This window comes from Pithys albifrons, chromosome 14 (genome assembly GCF_047495875.1).
Source record: "Pithys albifrons albifrons isolate INPA30051 chromosome 14, PitAlb_v1, whole genome shotgun sequence".
NCBI classification, from domain to species: domain Eukaryota; kingdom Metazoa; phylum Chordata; class Aves; order Passeriformes; family Thamnophilidae; genus Pithys; species Pithys albifrons.
This window is the reverse complement of record NC_092471.1, coordinates 13,278,136-13,296,294: the sequence shown is the minus strand read 5'-3', so window position 1 is coordinate 13,296,294 and position 18,159 is coordinate 13,278,136. Positions and strand designations below refer to the sequence as shown.

General features: G+C 37.8%; 1 protein-coding gene across 6 annotated transcripts in view; it reads left to right on the top strand.

Annotated features, from left to right (window-relative positions):
* The window catches only part of MTMR1 (myotubularin related protein 1), a 37,422-nt gene that overhangs the window by 16,328 nt on the left and 2,935 nt on the right, over positions 1–18,159 (top strand). For 4 of the 6 annotated variants that reach the window (XM_071569756.1, XM_071569754.1, XM_071569755.1 and 1 more), the window contains 4 exons: positions 986–1,192; positions 2,002–2,094; positions 7,192–7,305; positions 8,669–8,845. In XM_071569756.1, coding sequence (XP_071425857.1) covers positions 986–1,192; positions 2,002–2,094; positions 7,192–7,305; positions 8,669–8,845 — 591 coding nt within the window. The other 2 variants (XM_071569758.1, XM_071569757.1) reach the window with 2 other exon arrangements.

The window sequence follows — 18,159 nt, the reverse complement described above, 5'->3', positions numbered from 1 at the left end:
AAGATATAATCAATGACAATTGTCTCTAAAGCTTGGTTCTTTGAAGGCTGGTCTTGTGCACGTCTTCTCCAGCAGATGCTGGCTCTTCTACTTCCCAGAAGATGGTTTCGCATGCCTGGGAAGAAAAAAATTCAAGTATTTTGCAAGATTCCATTTTCTGATGTTGGAATGCAGAATAGGAATTTCTCCTGTGGTCCCATTTTTAGCGGTTGTTTTTTTCCCCCACATATTATTCGATGTCATGATAGGTCATGTTAGAGACAAATCTTCACAGGAGAGAGTTTATTTAAGTTTAAAAAAACCTAGGTGGTGGTATTAGCAAACAAGAGAGGAGGGGTTTTGAGTGGGGAGAAGAATAACAAGTTCACACAAGTGGTCTCAGTCCTTTGCCATCTCTGTCCTTTGCTCTCCAGCACACTCCTCTATCCAGGCTCTTAGTGATCTGCAGTGGGGCTGAACGCTACATATGCTCCATGTCCCAACAAATCAGAACCAGCTGCCAGCCAGGAGTTTCTGGGTTTGTTTGGGCTGTGTTTGGATTTAGATTAGCAGGATGGCCTGTCCCTTTCTCTACACTCAGTAGTTTCAGTTGAACTGAAAACAGAGGAAGAAAGAGTGATTGATTAATTTGAAATTAACTTTGAAAACACTGAACCTTCAGCCTTTGGAATAGATTACAGTATTTGTGTCTTTTCATCATAATACAGAATATCAGTTAATTTAGATAAGGGATTCCAAGGTTCTTTTGTTATGTGCGGCAAATAATGGAGAGCTGCTGGTAACAACTCTCTCCTGGACAGCTTTTGTACCTCTAGGAGTACACATACCACCATTTGGAAATCTCTGATTTAAAGCAATGTCATCAGGATGATTATGTAATTAATATGAAAATTTTAAAACGTGTGATTTTAAAGGTGTAAAATTAGAGCTTTTTTTTGGTAGTTTTTTTAATTAGTATTTAATATGCTTGTTTCTTTTGTTTAAGATGCTTCTTGCTGGAGCAGTAAGAATTGCAGATAAAATTGAATCTGGTAAAACCTCTGTAGTGGTTCACTGCAGCGATGGCTGGGATCGAACTGCACAGCTCACGGCACTGGCCATGCTTATGCTGGACAGCTATTACAGAACTATCAAGGGGTTTGAAGTTCTTGTAGAAAAAGAGTGGATAAGTTTTGGACACCGATTTGCAATGGTAAGCTGCAAGATTAATGTGCAGTTTTTCACCTTCAGTGCTTTTATTTTGAACAGCAAGTTGTCTCAGAGTGCTCTTTTTGTATTTTGGTTATCGTCTCTGGTGTCCTTCTTTTAATGGTCTGAGTGTGTTAGAGAATTGTGACCTGTTCATTTTTAATGGGAAGTCTCTATGTGAGGTATAATTAAAGTAAATGAAGTGGCTTGAACACAAAGGTTAAAAAAAGTCACATGACTTTTTTATGAGGAAGAGGGATTGTAACACATTCCTTCATCTTTAACAAGGTTATGAATGGAGAAACAAGGAAAACAATTAAGGTGGTTAGAAGGTAGAATTGCTGGAACCATTACTCTGATTTAAGGTTGAAGTGTTTATTTAACCCATGGACTAGTGGGGAATTGGAATAAATTGTTGTGACATTCTGTGGGCTCTGACTCTAAGATGGTTTAGGAGAAATGACATGTAGTTATGGCAGCTGGATGTGGAATAATCGTTGTTTGAGTACAGTCATAGTAAATGTCTACCAGTTTCACACACTGGTAGAAATCAATGACTGTGCAGTGGAAGATGGGGAAACAACTGGCACAGCTTTGTTGGCCAAGGGTCTTTCCAACTGCTCAACAGCAAATGCTTGTCCATACGTGAATTTTGGGATGCATTTTTAGTAGCTGAAAAATACAGGTTAGTGTTATGGAAGATTTGCTTGTCTTGTTCACCACTGAAACGTATCTAAGAGTTGCTGGGCTATACAGTGTTGGGGTGGAGCTGCAAACACCCCAGACTGAAATGAAGCATGTTTTGACTTTCAGCGAGTAGGACATGGGGATGACGATCACGCAGATGCTGACAGATCTCCCATTTTCCTTCAATTCATTGACTGTGTTTGGCAAATGACAAAGCAGGTAAGATGCTTAAGAGGTATTTCTGTAAGGTCTTGGAACCATAATTCATGTAGGAGAACACATTCCTTTGCAGTAGCATGTTTATGTTTACTTGAGTTGGATGCACTGGGGCTGCTCTGTGCACACAGAGGGAAAATTTCTGCTCAAGGGAGGTACAAGGAGATAGAGTAGAAGAATTGTCTTGAAACCAAAATACCTGCAATTCTTTTTGTTTAAAATAGGTTTTAAAAGGATTCCCTGGTTACGTAAATGAGGGTTATTGATGAGACAAATGATTTGCATTGCATGTTCACTGGTGGAGTAAATCATAGAATCATAGAATGGATTGGGTTGGAACAGACCTCCGAGATCATCAAGTCCAACCCTTGGTCCAACTCCAGTCCTTTTACCAGATCATGGCACTCAGTGCCACGTCTGATCTCAGTTTAAAAACCTCCAGGGATGTGGAATCCACCCCCTCTCTGGGCAGCCCATTCCAATGCCTGATTACTCTCTCTGTTAAGAATTTTTTTCTGATCTCCAAGTTAAATTTCCCCTGTCAGAGCTTGAGCCCCTGCCCCCTTGTCCTTAAGAAATAGCAAAAATCCAGGCTGATTGTGAACTGAGGGCAGGATAGAGTTCTATATATGTTTCAAATGTTAATGTTTTCATCATTAATGCAGACAGGACAGCATTTCTAACACACAAGTATTTTCTCTGATAATTTTTTTAATTCCACCACTGCTATTACCTCTGGATCAGGGGAGATCTTTGAAATTAGTGATACCTAATAAAATATTAAGCTTCTCAGTTTTGTCCTGAAAAGTTAAATTATCAAATGAATTTAACCTTCATTTTCCTTACTTGTACCTCCACGAGCAAAAACTTAAAGGTTTTTCTGAGCTTTAGTATTGTTGTTCTTTAATGGGTTTACTGAAATAGATTGTCCACATTAAGGCTTTATTTCCAAGTTTGTTAAAGTGCTTGGTGCTTGACTACTACTTTTTTTTTCTTTCCCACTCTCTCTCTTTTCATTTTTTCTTTCCCCTCCTAGAAGCCTAACGTAGATCTGTGCTGTTATGGTAAAAGCTGTTACACTGAAGTCTGTACAGTGTGTGACCTGTTCTGAAGAGGAGGGTAACAGTCTGGTTCCATGTGATCCTGGCACTTCCAGATCTCTTACCTTAGTCCTGTTGTTCTGAACATGGTTCTTAAAAGCTTACATCATAGTTTTCAAAACTTGTATTCAAAACAGTCACCTTTGGTGCTTTATGAAAGTTCCCTGCTGTTACACTGGGCCTTTTTCTAGGATGTCTTGTAGACATTCTATATATCTATATTTCACCATTAATGTGCTGTTTAGTATGGCTGGAGAAAATAAATGTAAAATTCTGTCCCTCTTTCAGAGGAAAGTGAATAACAATAGCAGAAAGAAGCAGTTCTAAACACCTGGTAGGAACAAAAGTCCTCTGGGGAGATCCTTAATTGAGAGCAGCCTCTTCTATTTCTGTGATCTCCCTTGCTGCCTCCTATTTCTTGCTATAAACAGTTTAGTTCCATTCTAGTTTAAAAACCAAAAAGAAATGGGGGCAGGGGAGAAATCTGTGAAACATTTTGCTAATGCCACATCTGTTCAAAACCTGGATCCAGAAACTATTCTGAAATTCATTAACAGCAGTGACATTGAAAAATCATTAATGTTATACAGGAAAAAATAGGTAACATCATTCTTGAACGGTTTTTGCCCAGTTATTTCTATATTTTAGTTGACTTGAACACCTAGAGAAAAGATGTGGAGACTGTGACACGGACTTTTGAAAAACAGGATTCTCTTTTATCCTTGTGTAGATAGATTACTTGCTCATAAAACAGTGGTAGTTTCATGCTTTAGAATTTATGGTAAACATATGTGAAGTATTCCAAAGCTCAAATAAGTGTTAATGATTGCAGGAAGGGTGTAAAGGCCTGGGTTTGGGCATGGACTCAAAGCAAGCAAATTTGCTTTTTTGGGTTTTAAGTGTTATATTCTTAAAACAGTTGACTTAATAAAGTGAAAGAATCTCTTAAGTTCCCACTAAGATACAAATTTCCAGACAGCTTCAGACAATGAAATTTAATCCTTGACAGGCTTATATTTTCCCTTGGTTTTATGGTCTTCGTGACACACAAATACAATAATGGAGAACTTGAGAGAAGTACATTGACATCAGATTTTAATAAAAAAACATATGGTGAAGTGATTTCCCTCCTCTGTAAATTCTGGTGATTTTGAATAGCAGATGTCAGATTGGAAGGGCCACATGTGAGCTGATGAAATACTGATGCCCTGTTAAAAATGAAACAGAACTGTAAAATTTGCATGTAGCACTGCAGCATCAGTAGTAACTTTTTACTTTTCATGCACAGAACCCTCACAGGAGGAAGGTCTGTTCAAAGTTGGCAAACGGTTTCATCCTGTTTGTAACTGGTGTCAGCTGTTGCTGGAGATGCATTTTTCACTGGATTCAGCAGTGCACTCTGTTCCACTGTCTGCTGTTCAGTTAACCTGATTCAGTCCAACTGCACAATTGTAAAAACTGTTCTGCAAAGTGTTTCAGTGTTAAATGTTACTGTAGTACAGAATGAGTTCATTGATTAAAAAGCAAGTTTATTTTGCATGTCTCTGAATCAAATGCCACTTGGCATCATCAGACTTAACAAGAGAAATCCTTTCTAAAGTACCTCCTTTACAAAAACGGCCAACAACTCCAGCAGCATCAAGTGGGAGATTTTAATGACCTGTGTGTTTTCTCACAATTAGTGGTTTTGACAAGAAGTAAACTTTCATTTGGGGAATTTTTCCACCTGAATCTTCAAACAGACACTAATGGGCTTGGAACTACAGAGGAAGGCATTTTTAGGTCAGTGATTTTTCAGCAGCAGTAATAGAAGCTTTACAGTCCTGATACATCAGTTCCAACAGTACAACTCTTGTATCCAAAGACAGGGCTTCAATAAAGTGCTATCACTTATTAATAAATTAGTTGGAATGTAACCACTGATGTATGGAATTTTGAATATGCTTCACTGGATTGGAATAGTGGCCATGTCGCCATCCATCTGATTAGTATGGACCTGTCACAGCACAGAACCCTGATGTGACAAGGCTCATTAAATGCTTTCAGTTAAACAGAGTCCCCTTAGGAGAGGCTTTGTCTTCAAAGTTTTTTCCAAATATCATTTTGATGCTTTGCAAATTATTTTTGCTCTCTGTATGTGATTGCTGCTTTTGGCTGGAAACCGCAGACTGAGATCTGAGACCCACTAAATTTTCTCCTGGCTTGGTTTGACACACCTGCTTGTCAAGGGCTTTTCAAGCTTCTTTAAAATCATAGCTGTGTTGTTATCCTTGTTTTGTAATTAAGTTCTGGCATGATTTCCTAGAGAGAAGGAAGTGCTGTAAGTAATAACTTTTGAACATGACTGAAAAAGAGAATTTGATAATATGAAGTTCCTCTATGTTTTATGAAAACAAATGGCTAAAGGGAGGAAAACAACCAGTGATCTGTGAGAAGCCCCAGTGTGAGCAATGCTGGTGAACAATGTGCAGTCTGTATCACAGTCAGAAGAAGGAAGGTTCCCATTCACTTTCTGAGTCATGATGTTGATAATTTCCTTACTCAAAATTTTCAGTCAAAAGTTGGTGTATATTAGCCTGAGAAGTCTTGGAAAGAGAATGTTTTTACAGTGTTTGACTTAAATAAATCTTCTTTTAATAGAACATTGTTTAAAACTTAGATCTTTCTGGGTTTCATACAAGCACACCCATTGTGTGTTATTCAGCTCTTTACTTTCAACATGAATAAACATTTGCCTTTCATAAATCACAGATGACACTGAAGAGGAATTTCTGGATTAGCTGGTTCACCCACAGTCCCAATTGCTGCATTATTCCTCCTTATTGTCTTCTTTTATTTAAAGTAGCTTTTGAGTCACTTGCCAAGGTGTTCAGAACTCTTCAGTGGCACATAACAGAAACCAGCCCTATATAGCAGGAAATGCTGCCATTTAGACTTCTATAAAGGTTTAGTCCTTTAGTGGGAATGAAAGTTTGTTTCGTTGTCCTGAAAATAAGTCTCTTGTAACATTCTCTTTCTTGTTAATGACAGAAACGTTACTTCTGAAGTTTTCCTTCAGTCTTCTCAATTCTATATTCTTCTAAAAGTCTATCCTTCCGTATCTGTGTTTGCAACCCTTGTCATACTGAACACAGTTATTTTGACACATCAAGCCACGTGTAGTCCTATCATAAAATTTGACTGAAGAAGGACTTTTTCCAAGTGAATGGGAAACAGCCCATGCAGTTTGCAGTGATTTCTTCCTTTATGATTCTTAGAGCACTGCAGATTAAAAGAAACATTTTGAGTGTTTTCAAATTTGTAACTCTTTTTCCAGAATGTATCAGGTAACCTCTGCTTGTGAACAAAATACCTAATGGTGCTCAGGGGAATAACAGTTCTTGTATTTCAGATGTACAGGATTTACTTTCCAGTAAAAAAGAAGAGGGATTAAAGACTTATTGTATATGGCTGATGGTAAACTCAAGGGGTGAAATGGAGAAAAGTAACTTACTTGGGTAGAAAGTGAAAGAAAAATTTTAAATATATGTTAAGCACAGTGTATTGCAGTAGCCTTTATTACCCAATTCATCACGTTAGAAAAAGAAATAAAGCTCTTAAATGTCATTATCTTATTTTTTCTCTTTTTTTCCCCCAGAAAATGTTTTCCTGTCCTGTAACAAGATACAAAGCATATGTTTAAGGGGGTTTGGGAGTGGGTAGGAGAGAATACTGTTAGAGCTCCTTAAAATGGATTTTGTATCACCAGTTTCACATTAGCTGATGTTTGCATTCTAATATACTTGGATAACAAATGTAAAGTTTGTTTCTGAGAAATAAAGAAGTACATGAGTTAAATGTATTATTGCAGTGAGAGTTACTGAAGTTCTTGAGTTTTCCTGAAACTGATCCTGAAATAAGAAAAATAATCGTACATGAATCCTTTGGTTATTTCTTATGTCTGGGTTTCTTCCCCTCTACACTGTCTAAAATAAAGTTTAAAGTAATTTATTTATTACAGTTTCCTGCAGCCTTTGAGTTCAACGAGTTATTTCTGATCACCATTCTGGATCACCTTTACAGTTGTCTCTTTGGGACTTTCTTATGCAACTGTGAAAAAGAGAGAATAAAAGAGGTAAATAATCAGTGTTATGCACATTCTTAGTTTGCTGATTTTATATGGGAATGCTTCGAATAGAAGAGCTAAGAATGTCTGAGCTGTGGTTTTGGATGCCTTTGTTACATAGTCTTAAAAGATGATGTGGACCTGAAATTTCATGGTGTGAGAATTATATACTGAATGCCTGCCATTAAATGAGGTGGCACTTAAGTTTCTTTAGTTACTACCTGTTCAGTAAGTTGTCTTGCAGGTATTTTTAGCTACCATAGATACAATTTTAAGTGATAGTAATTATCAATTTACTTGAGCATTTCTTTTACTGTTTCCAAAGGAACTCCTATGACTGTCTCTGCAGGTCACTTTAGGACACAATTAGGTAGAAGTTGTGGTTGAAGACTACAGAAATTTGAATTATCTAAATAAATGAAATTTGTGAAATGAACTCAATGAACTATAGGTTTGGAGGAAAAAACTTAAAAGTTTTTCATTATTCCAAGTACCATTTTGCTTACTTCTGGCTTTGTTGTTTTAATACTTATATTTTCTAAAGCAAGTTGCAATTCCTTGCTATTTTTAACTTTGCCATTTTTTTTTGTCTCTGCTACTTCTGGAGGGAAAAGTTGCATGTAAATACCACAAGATGGAGCTGAATAACACATTCTCAGCAAATGCAGGGTTTCCAGACAGCTTTCTTTTTTAAATGAAGAGTCAGCTGCAATTCTCAATAAAGAAATGCAGTTTTAGACTCCGTGGTGGTAGAAACACGTGCCTTACAGTGCTGAAGGAGTGTAAAATTGCAGGGCAAATCTGATGCAAGTTCAAATTTCTAATCTTTGAACTAACCATTATTATACTGATTAAATTTAGAATAATACTACTTTCAGAAGTGCAAATAAAGGTAACATAGGCAATTTAAAGCATAGTATCAATTGACAGGAGCAAATAGTATGAGTGGGGAAATGGAGTAATTATTTTCCACAGGTGGTGTTTTAGATCTTCTAAACTACGTATCTTTTCACTGATTTTCTTGCCAGAGCTAATTTGTTTGTTTAGTTGGTCAGTGTGTAGCCATATATTTAAGTAGCTGTAAACATTGCTGTAAATTATGAGCAGTACAGGTGGCTTTTGCTCACCTAGACTCTGGAAACAATACAAGTCTCCTCTTTCTGTTAGTGTGGGACCAGAATAAGTGTTCAAGTATTTTGCTAAAGTTTTAAGGCTGTTCAATGATCAGCTACTGGAAGTGTTCTCAGACTGCTTGCAATTTTCTAGTAGATAAGTTAAATTTCACAGACAGAATAACTGATATGCAGGCATGAACATCCTTTTTTAAGGTTTCGTAATCCACGCAATTAATTTTTTTTTTTTCTTCCATCAGGAGGTGAGCACAAAGACTGTATCGCTGTGGTCCTACATAAACAGCCAGCTGGAGGAGTTCACAAATCCTTTCTATGTAAACTATGAAAACCATGTCCTGTATCCTGTGGCCAGTCTGAACCATTTGGAACTCTGGGTGAACTACTATGTCAGGTGGAACCCGAGGATGCGGCCTCAGGTATGAGCTCTCACATGTATTTTAAGTTCTAGTGAAAATCACAGAGATTAAGAGAAATTACTACTTTTTATAGTGTCAAATCCAGCATTTAATTTCAGAAGTGCTTGTCTGTTGCACATGTTTCAAATGATAGGGAAAGACGTGTTCAAACTTCGAGAAAGGATGTTTTCATTGAAGTGACCTGTAGAATAGGGAGTGACAGTATTAACTGTATTGGCTTGTGAAAGGTAACAGATTAACAGTCTTTGTTGTCAGAAGATTACTTCTATAACACTTCTACAATACTTTGTAACCCTTTTTAAGAACTTTTATTGCCTTGACCTTCTTGTAGAGTTTTGTGTACCTTTGTTTTAATAATGTTTTGCCCTTTACCAACGATAGCATAAAATATAGCAGCAGTTTCTGAAAGAATTGGACTGTATACCAACTCATTTTGCAGGCTCTCTGAACTCAGCACCACAGAGATGCTTGTTTTCAATTGACCTTTGTGGTTTCAAGCTGGCATACTAAAGATTAAACACTCCCTGTACCTGCTCCTTGATTCATCCAGTATTTGTTCTTATGAGCAGTGTCTGCTATTCAGATAAATCTCTAAATCTCGTCAGACAAATACTCCATATGCTCTCATGCTTAGAAGTCTGAAGCAAGAACATTCAGATTGTGTCACAACCATAATATATCTGAGAGTGCTATACCATCTCTTTATTAAGGTAACATTCCAAGGCACCCCCAAGCATATTATGATAAATTACCTGTATTAAGTGACTGCTTGAAAGCTGCTTTCATCTTCTAGCAGTTAGAATGAGATGTGAGTTTCAGATTTATTAGACATCCACAAGTCAGAGGCTGTTGTAAAAGATGGTGTTCCAAGGTAGGTTTCAAGGACAGTACACTGGTAGAAGTTCAGGTATCTGAGAAGTACCTTGTAAGGTCCTGGAAAAGTCTGGCGATTTCTTGCCTTTTCACTGAGATGTTTCCTCTGAGCTGCTTTGTTTCTCTTGCTTGTTAAAACTTTGAAAGATGGTGCATTTTAAGTGTTATCATTTTAAAAGTTAAATTGTTGTCTGCTTTTTAGCAAAATACCATCTTTCCTTTGGCCTACTTGATGACAAACATTTTGGGCTGTTTGTGCATGTTTTAGTGTAATTGACCTGTAGCAGTGTCAGTTTGTTACTTGTATTTGATTGAGATCTATAGGCCTGAGAGCAAGCAGGCTTTGTAAACCCACATGAAGGCTAGTCCTGGTCCCAAAGAAGGGAGGGTGGGGAAGAGATGACTTGATGAGAAAATATCAGAGCTGTCATCTACTCAGTGACAGGCTCTACTCACTGCCTCTGTGAGAGGCTGCTCCTCAGGCACTCTGGCACAGGGGACCCTTTGGTCTTCATTGGTCTGTGGAGAGCAGGTCCCTTAGATCAGCAGCTGATGGTAATAAAGTGTAATGGTCCTGGTAACTGCCTTGGCTTCACTGCCTCCTGCTTTTCTTGAAGTACTTATACAACTGTTTCAACTTTTTAGTTCTACCACATAAGCTTTGTCTTGTGGAGATACATCATCCCTTTGCTCTTGTTTCTGGCTTGAATTTATGTGATGTTTATGACAAATATTTGGAAGTGTTTCCCATCTACATGGATAAATTTGCTGCAGAAATTACAATTCTTTGTTGCAGAACTGTGTTCACCAGTCAAATTATGGAAGCACAAACTCATACAAGCAAATAAATAAACAGTCTTTGTAATCACAGAATCCTAAGTGTACTTTCCTCTGTGTTTCCATTGTCTGGTGTCACACCCTGTTGACCTATTCAGTTGCATTCAGTGACAGAAGAAAACACAATGACCCTTGTGATGCTCAGCAGGTCTTCACTTATCTTCAGGGAAGAAACTTCTTAATCAGTGGATTTATTAAAAAAATGGGCATCCCTGCATACTGATAAAAGGTGACTTTGTAGAATACCTTTTAATGTGTTCTCTTGGTTTTCATCTAAATATAAGAGAAAATTAAATATTTAACATGAATGAAGAGCTCTCTGATGACTAGTTCAAGGCAACTTCATGTGCTGTTTTATCAGCTGCAAAAACATCTTTAGGAAACTAGGAAATGTTTATCATTTTCTAGGAGATCGCTAAAAAGGAAAAATGCCCAATAGGTTAATTTAAAGGAAGATGAATAATAGTCCTTTAATATAATCAGATTGGATCTTTGATACCTGTTTTCAACCAACTTTGTGTTACAGGAGAGAAAACTCACAAGAGCAGAGAGTCAGGTTTTGGTTTGAGGCAATATTTTAGGTTTTCTAATTTCAGCTTGATTAGTGAGCTTGAATCTTTAAATGGACTGAGAGAAGTTAATCATTGCACTTCATTGCCTTTTCTGCTGGAAATGAGCACATATGACCTTTAATTTTTTTTAATTTGGAGATGACTGAATGCTAACATGATATAACCATTTATTTTTGCATTGTTGTACCCTGTCTTCAAATATCTGTCTCATCAGACCTTTATCAGAGGGGTAAGGTCTGAGCATGTTCTTTATTGCACTAAAACATACAATTTAACATTATTCTTATGTTCTGTAAAGAAAGTTTGCTAGAATTGTATATCTTCAGTTCAATCTGAGTTTTGTGGAAACCTGAGATGATGGGTTTGATGGTGTTTATTTGCATCAAGAGCCCTACTGATTATGTGTTGCAGTAGGTCCTTTGCACTGAGGTGACACACGGACTCCTTCCACAGGGTTCCCAGCTCAGGAGTCTGAGAAGTGAACACTGTGGAAAATTCTTGGTTAAACACAGACATTTCTTGTAGACTCTCCTTTTGCTAAGTAGTACTTCAGCAAGGTCATTCTAATTCTTAAGTGAAATAACATTTTTCATGGTTTGAGTTTTGAGGTGTTACATCATTATTGACTTCTTGTCCTGAGAAATTTAGATAGATTTAAGTTCTATCTTATTTGAGTTCATTGACTGAGAAGACTTTTTTTTCACATTTGTCCTTTCCTCAAGTTGAAGAAATGTGGATTTGTATATGATAAGTTCTTCCATTCTCTCTTACAAAGGCTGGGCTCTCTGGGTACCTATTCCTGGGCTTACAGATGAATTTACTGGTCTGGAATACATAGGATAATATGATGTTTTGATTTTTTTTCAGTCAATATATACTTCCCTTTCATTTTCTGTGTAGTTTTTCTGACCTCTTTCTGACACTGGTTTGAGGAGTTCTGGCTGCCAGACATCATTAGATGTCTGCTTGGGCAACTGGATGGTGGGGAGAGCACAACAATGATGTTCCTGAGTATGACTTCTGAAGGGGCAGTACTTTTGAACTAACATACCCTTATTCATATATGCAGAGCATGAGTAAAAGTTCTGGTCCATTCAATTCAAGCTGTCTTGCTATTTGAGAGACAAGGAAAAGAATATATTTTAGTCGCCAGATTTTGCATAGTCCATTAGAATGTATTGACTTGTTTTTATGCCTTCTGCAAAATGGCATTTTAACCCTTGGAGGCCAAGGGTCAGGGCTTAGTTTTGTTTTCTTTTTATGTGGAGTTTTTTATTCTTCTATGCCTGCTAATTTTATTTCAAGCTCTAAAATTTGGCCACAGTGTTCATGATAATATCATAGGAATCCCTATAATTTTTTCAAATTCATTATTTTCTTTGGGTGTGGACTGACATCCAAAGTAAAAGGCTTGCACCATCTATAACCAGAAATTCAGTTCAGCTCCTGGAATGGGATTTCTGCTAAAGGCAGTGCTGGAGCTTCTGTGAGAAGCCATGGAAAGTCTGTTGGTAAGTGAGCAGTTCGGTTAGTGAAATGAAAGGAAAAGGTAGGAAAAAGTAAAACTATTTGTTGAGTATATACAGGTATGACTGTAAAGCATATAAATAGCTCACAATTGCTGCTTTTATTCTATGTGTAGAATTGCAGAAGGATTTGATGTGTTGAACAGTTGAGCGATCACATGTCAGCTGAACTTCAGTGTCAATAAAACAAAATATTGTATAAGAACAAATAAGATGCTAAGTGTCACTGGGAAAATTGCTGAGAATAAACTGGAAAACATAATTATTGACATACTTTATCCTGCATATAACAGGATAACACAGAATTTACTGCATAGAACTTACTGCATGGCATGTGGAGTGTTGATATTATTTATCCCTGCCATCAATCACATTGCTTGGTGTGTTCCTCTCTGAGCATGTTGACATTGCTTGAAATATTTTTTTAAGTTTGTACATTTGATGTTAACACCATTGTGTGGCACAACAGAGCTGTTGTGTGGCTCTGGAATTGCTTAGCATTGCTAGTCTTGAGTCCATCTTTTTGCATGATGCAGGTGGTGTCAGAAGGAGCCACCTTGTAGATTAGATAGCTGAGTGTTGCCCCAGCAAAGGAGATTTCATTCCTGAAGTTACCTAAGAGTTTCTTGTCAGATAGGGTGAGTTTTGTACAGTGCCTTGTAATTTCTCTCTAACTGGGTGTCTAAGTCAGGATTTCCAGATTCTGATTTACTGCAGGTGACTTTCATCTACAGATAAACCTCTCAGCATTCAATTGATGTGGAATAAAATAGAGTCTAACTGCTTATCCTGGGTGCTGAGAGACTGTAGTTATTAAAGAAAAGATCTGTATCCTTTAATGAGCACAGCATCAGAACCGTGCACCAAATGAGAGAAACCAGTACTGTGCAAATAATCTTAATTTTTGGGAGTTCCTAGCATATTTTGAAGGGCAAGCACTCAAATAATTGCTCTCATCTATGAGATATCTAAATATAAATGAGCTGTAGGTTTTAACAAGCAATGGCATCAGCTGGTACTATGTGCAGTTTCCCAAGTCTGGTTGAATCTAGCAGTTGTTTGCAAAAATCTCTGTTCCAATTCCCACCTGGTATGATTCATAATAATTTCTGTTTGCTAATCCTTGGTTTTCCAGAAGGCCAGGGGGGTTTGCTTGGTTTCTCAAGACCACACCTCTACAATGTGTGGAAATACTGATTATTATTGAAAACTACTGTCTTCATCATTTGAGAGCCTTTTGCTATGAGTATCCAGTTAACTGGGCTTTAAAAGCAAGACTGTCAGAGTTCCAGCTCTTCATGAAGATGAGCAAAAAAGCTCAAGTGAAAGATATTGTTGTCTTTCCAATGCACAGAGTAGGTTTTGGAAAAACTGACAGTCTTAAGTCAAGCAATGAATTTAAAATAACCATTTTCCTCTGCAGCCTTTCTTTGGTGTTGCTAAAATAGATAAAGTGTGCTCGCTGAACGAGACAAAATGCATTCACTGCTGAACAATTTTCACGTGAATGACTGTCCTTGAGCTAGTACAGTAATACACAGTAGATATCCATCCAATTAAGACTTGGCAGTACTATAAGTGAGTAGCTATTATAATTTCTCTTGTACGTATCCTTGTGTTGACAAATTTTGCTTTCCAAAAGCACTTGAGGATCCTGAAGGATTCCTTGGGAATGAAAACCTGAATATCAATACTGAAAGTGAACTGTAGAAATTCTGTGAAGAGAGAGGTTTGAATTTTTGAGGAAATGAAGCTGTCTTATATCTAGATGGTATTTATATGGGATGTAGTATGTATGCTGTGTAGGATAATTATAGTTTCTGTGCAGGTATAATTAAAAAAACCCAACTTTATCTTTTCCCAGCAGGAATAATTTATTATAACTGTGAAGTGATGTGTGCTGAGAGTTACACTACACTGGGTTCTGCTTTTGATGTATGTGGGTAATTCAGTTTAAAAAATAGTTTCATATCAATGGTATTTTAAGCAATAAAGAATGTTTTTAGCAGTATTCTAAATATTTTTCAGCTCAGTATAGGCAGTAGATACCTTATCTTTAAAGTGTAGGAAAACTACCTGCTTTGGAATGAAAGAGGCAGCAAAGGCAGCTAATCAGGAAAATAAACCCCCACCCATTTTAACTGGTTAATTCACAGGAACCTACAACTGGTTCTCTCTGAGTGAAGAATGTTACTTGGCCCCCTCAATTTTGCAGCATCTGTGTAGGCTCCTCTCGTGCAGCAGAAGTAGGTCTGTGCTTTTCCCTGGATTATGGGCAGAAATGATGGACCTGGCTGTAGCAGCCAGGTGTTTGTTGCCTGGCAGCATCACTGTGGGGATGCTGGTGTGACAAAGGAAGGAATGCACACTCTGATGAAAATCTGTGGAGTGGTTCAGCACAAATAACTTGAGTGCAGTTGGGTGATGGGTCCAGAGTCATCTTTTGAGCTTCCACTCCTAATTTGAGAGGCAGGATGAGAGAGCAGAAAACAGTACAGCTGCTGTCAGCCTCCCAACAAATTCATGTCAGGCAAATCAATTACATGATTTCTTAACAAGACTGTAATAAAAGCTTGCCTTGGAGACACTACTTGTGCTGTGCAAGTACACACTTCTGGGGTTAAGGTGGCAACAAGATCTTGTAATAAACGATCTCCAAACTTCTTGTTCTTTACAGAATCTGTCACTCTTTCACTTCCTTTTATTCTAAACAGTGGCAAAGTAAAGGAGAGCCTTGTTCACAGCAAGCCATTACAGGTGTTATTGTGAAGGTTGTTGGATCCATTTCCTTCTGAAGGCTTTTTTGAGAGAGGAATCACGTGCTGATATAGGATGGTGTGAGGTGACAAAAGTGGAGGTAGTTGTCGATAAGCATTTGGACACCGACAGCAACAGGTCTGCCTGGGAATAAGTCTTTAGGAAATCTGGACATGAACTAAACTTCTTTTTTACTTCTATTTTAATGGGTTTTGTGACAGAATTCATTTGATGATGCTCCATCATTTCACTTTTCTTCCTCCTTCCAAGATGGAAGGAGGCTTCCATAAAGCTGCACAATTTCAGTTCTATTTGGTTCTCTTCACAGTTTAATTAAAAAAAAAAAAAACAGAACCCAAACACATACCTTGAGGTTGAGGCTTTGTTTTGGGTATTTTCCCCCTTTCTCAGTCTTTTCATTTTTTCACTTTTGAATTTCTTGGGGTGTTTTTTAAAGAGGAATTACAGTAGCAGCATTGAAAACATCTAGGGAAAAACACAGCTTTTCATGCCAGGCTGGTTTTCAGGTCTTTTTATAAGGACTTCTATAGTACTTCAGCTGCCTATACTACCTTTTCCTTACCCCATGAGTATGTAATTTTAACATGCACCTTTGTGTCTAAAAAATCAGTTACTGTCTGCTGCTTGAAAATGCTCAAGATTTCTCCAGGCTGAATCTGACTTGTTATTTCATGAAATTAAAGTGCACACTGGAAGTTCAGTGAGTGAAACCTATTTCTGGAATTGTTTTACATCAGTGTGCTTCTACATGATTCTGTGTTAATGGCAACCAAAAAGAATCTTTCCTGGGAAAGGCCTGACATCAGAAAACCCTTTGTGTTTACACTACCATGTGAAATGGCATGATGGTATTTATGTAGAACTGTCTTGCAGTGTTTACATCTAACACGCCATTATTAAAACATGACCAATATTTTAAAGGTGACCCTTTTTTTTCCTGATTATAAGACTCTACTGTGTGTTCCTTACAGCCTTGCTTGGCTCTAATGATTTGTATTGAGTCACCAAGTGTGTGTGTCTGACTAAATTGTTTTTAAAACTTTGTCCAAGAAGGCTCAGTTGCTTTTGAGAATGTGACTAAGAAAAATGTTTTCCCATATGAAAATATGGTATTGTGAACTACTTCTGTTGGGGCAAGGGGCTATTTTTCTGTAAATATTCCACCTCTAGGGCAAACATGGGATTTTGGTAAGAGAGATTACATTTCAGAAACATGCCTGCTCATATCCTGGAAGAAATTCATCCAATTTAGACATCTGAGGCTGCAACAATCTCAGTGAATTCTCAAGGACTGAAAATAAATAAAAGGACTGAGAGATGGATTTTATACAGAATCTTTGAGAGTTGTGACTAACTGGGAATAGGAACTAGGACTGAATAGTGCTCCAAATGCTTGAGGTGTTTGCTTTCTGTTCAACCCATGGAATACAACCTGGGAAAGTAGGCATGTGAGGAAGAGTAGTCCCATGGGAGAGGGAGTGTGATGGTGTTCTAGAGAAGTGAAGTTTCTTCCTGTCTTTGCCACAGGATTCCTCTGTTGTAAGGGAGCTCACCTGGAGCAGAGTTGTCACCTGTGGGTGCTCCTTATTTACTGGGTGTCCTGCTTAATACCCATTTGCCCTAATTGCAGAATTCCCAAGTTCTCCGTTAAAGCAGTTGGAGATCCAAGGTGCACAAAATTAGGAGGTACTGGCTTCAGATTCTTATCTGTAAAAGTGGAGTGTTCATAGTCTCATACCTCATTAGGGTGCTACAGAGATAAATTTGTTTCTTGACATGAGATGAAAGTACAGAAAAGGAAACTTAAGCATTTTAAGTTCAGAAGAATAAATAAAAGGTGGGGTCAGACACTGCAAAGAAAACTAAATATTGAATAACTGCTCATTAATGAAGTAGCATCAAACTGTCCACTGAGTAAATGCGGAATACAAGGGGAAAAGCAGCATTTTAATGTTTATGTAACCAATGGTTTTATACAGATGTACAGTAAAGCTGAATTGAGTTTGGAGAAGTAATCTTCATTCTGATACTTCCTAATTTTTTGAGAGCATAATTTTGCAATCTCAGTGAAGAGTCTTGTGTGTGACTTGACTAGACACTGACTTTTTAAATGTCATTATTGTTATTCAGCTAATTTATTTAAAGGCAGTTCTGCTCCTCAAGATAGACCTATGTGGACAACAGCACTTGGGTCAAAGTTGGAGCATGTGTCTGCTGAATGAGGCTCTGGGAATGCAGAAGGATTAAGATGTGCAGCCACACTTCTCCTCCTCGAAGCACTTCACAGAGCGTGCCAGATTCTGCAGCAGCTTTTGTGTCATGTATCCTGAAAGGATTTGTAGCAGGTTCCCCGAAAGCTGGTTGTGTGGAACTGCTCTTTGTGAGAGCTTGAGCCCTTTGCAGTGGAACACAGCAGCTCATGCCCCTGTGATAAATGTCTAGGAGAAACTGGCCGTGTTTGCTGAGTCGTGATTAAGCTGTGCAGAAATCAGGTGTGCAGATCTCCCTGACCCAGGGCTTGTGTGACTAATGGGAAGTCACTCTCTTAGGGAGTGTTGAGGGAAAATGTCTTCATAAAGAAATCTGAAGTGGGAGTCTGTGAGGAAGGGATCTTTTATTGAGGGAAAAAATAAATACAGGAGGTGCTAATTGTAGAAAGTCTCCATATTCACTGAAACTTGAATTTTTCATGGTCTGTATTACAGCATCTTGGTCAAACTTCATCACC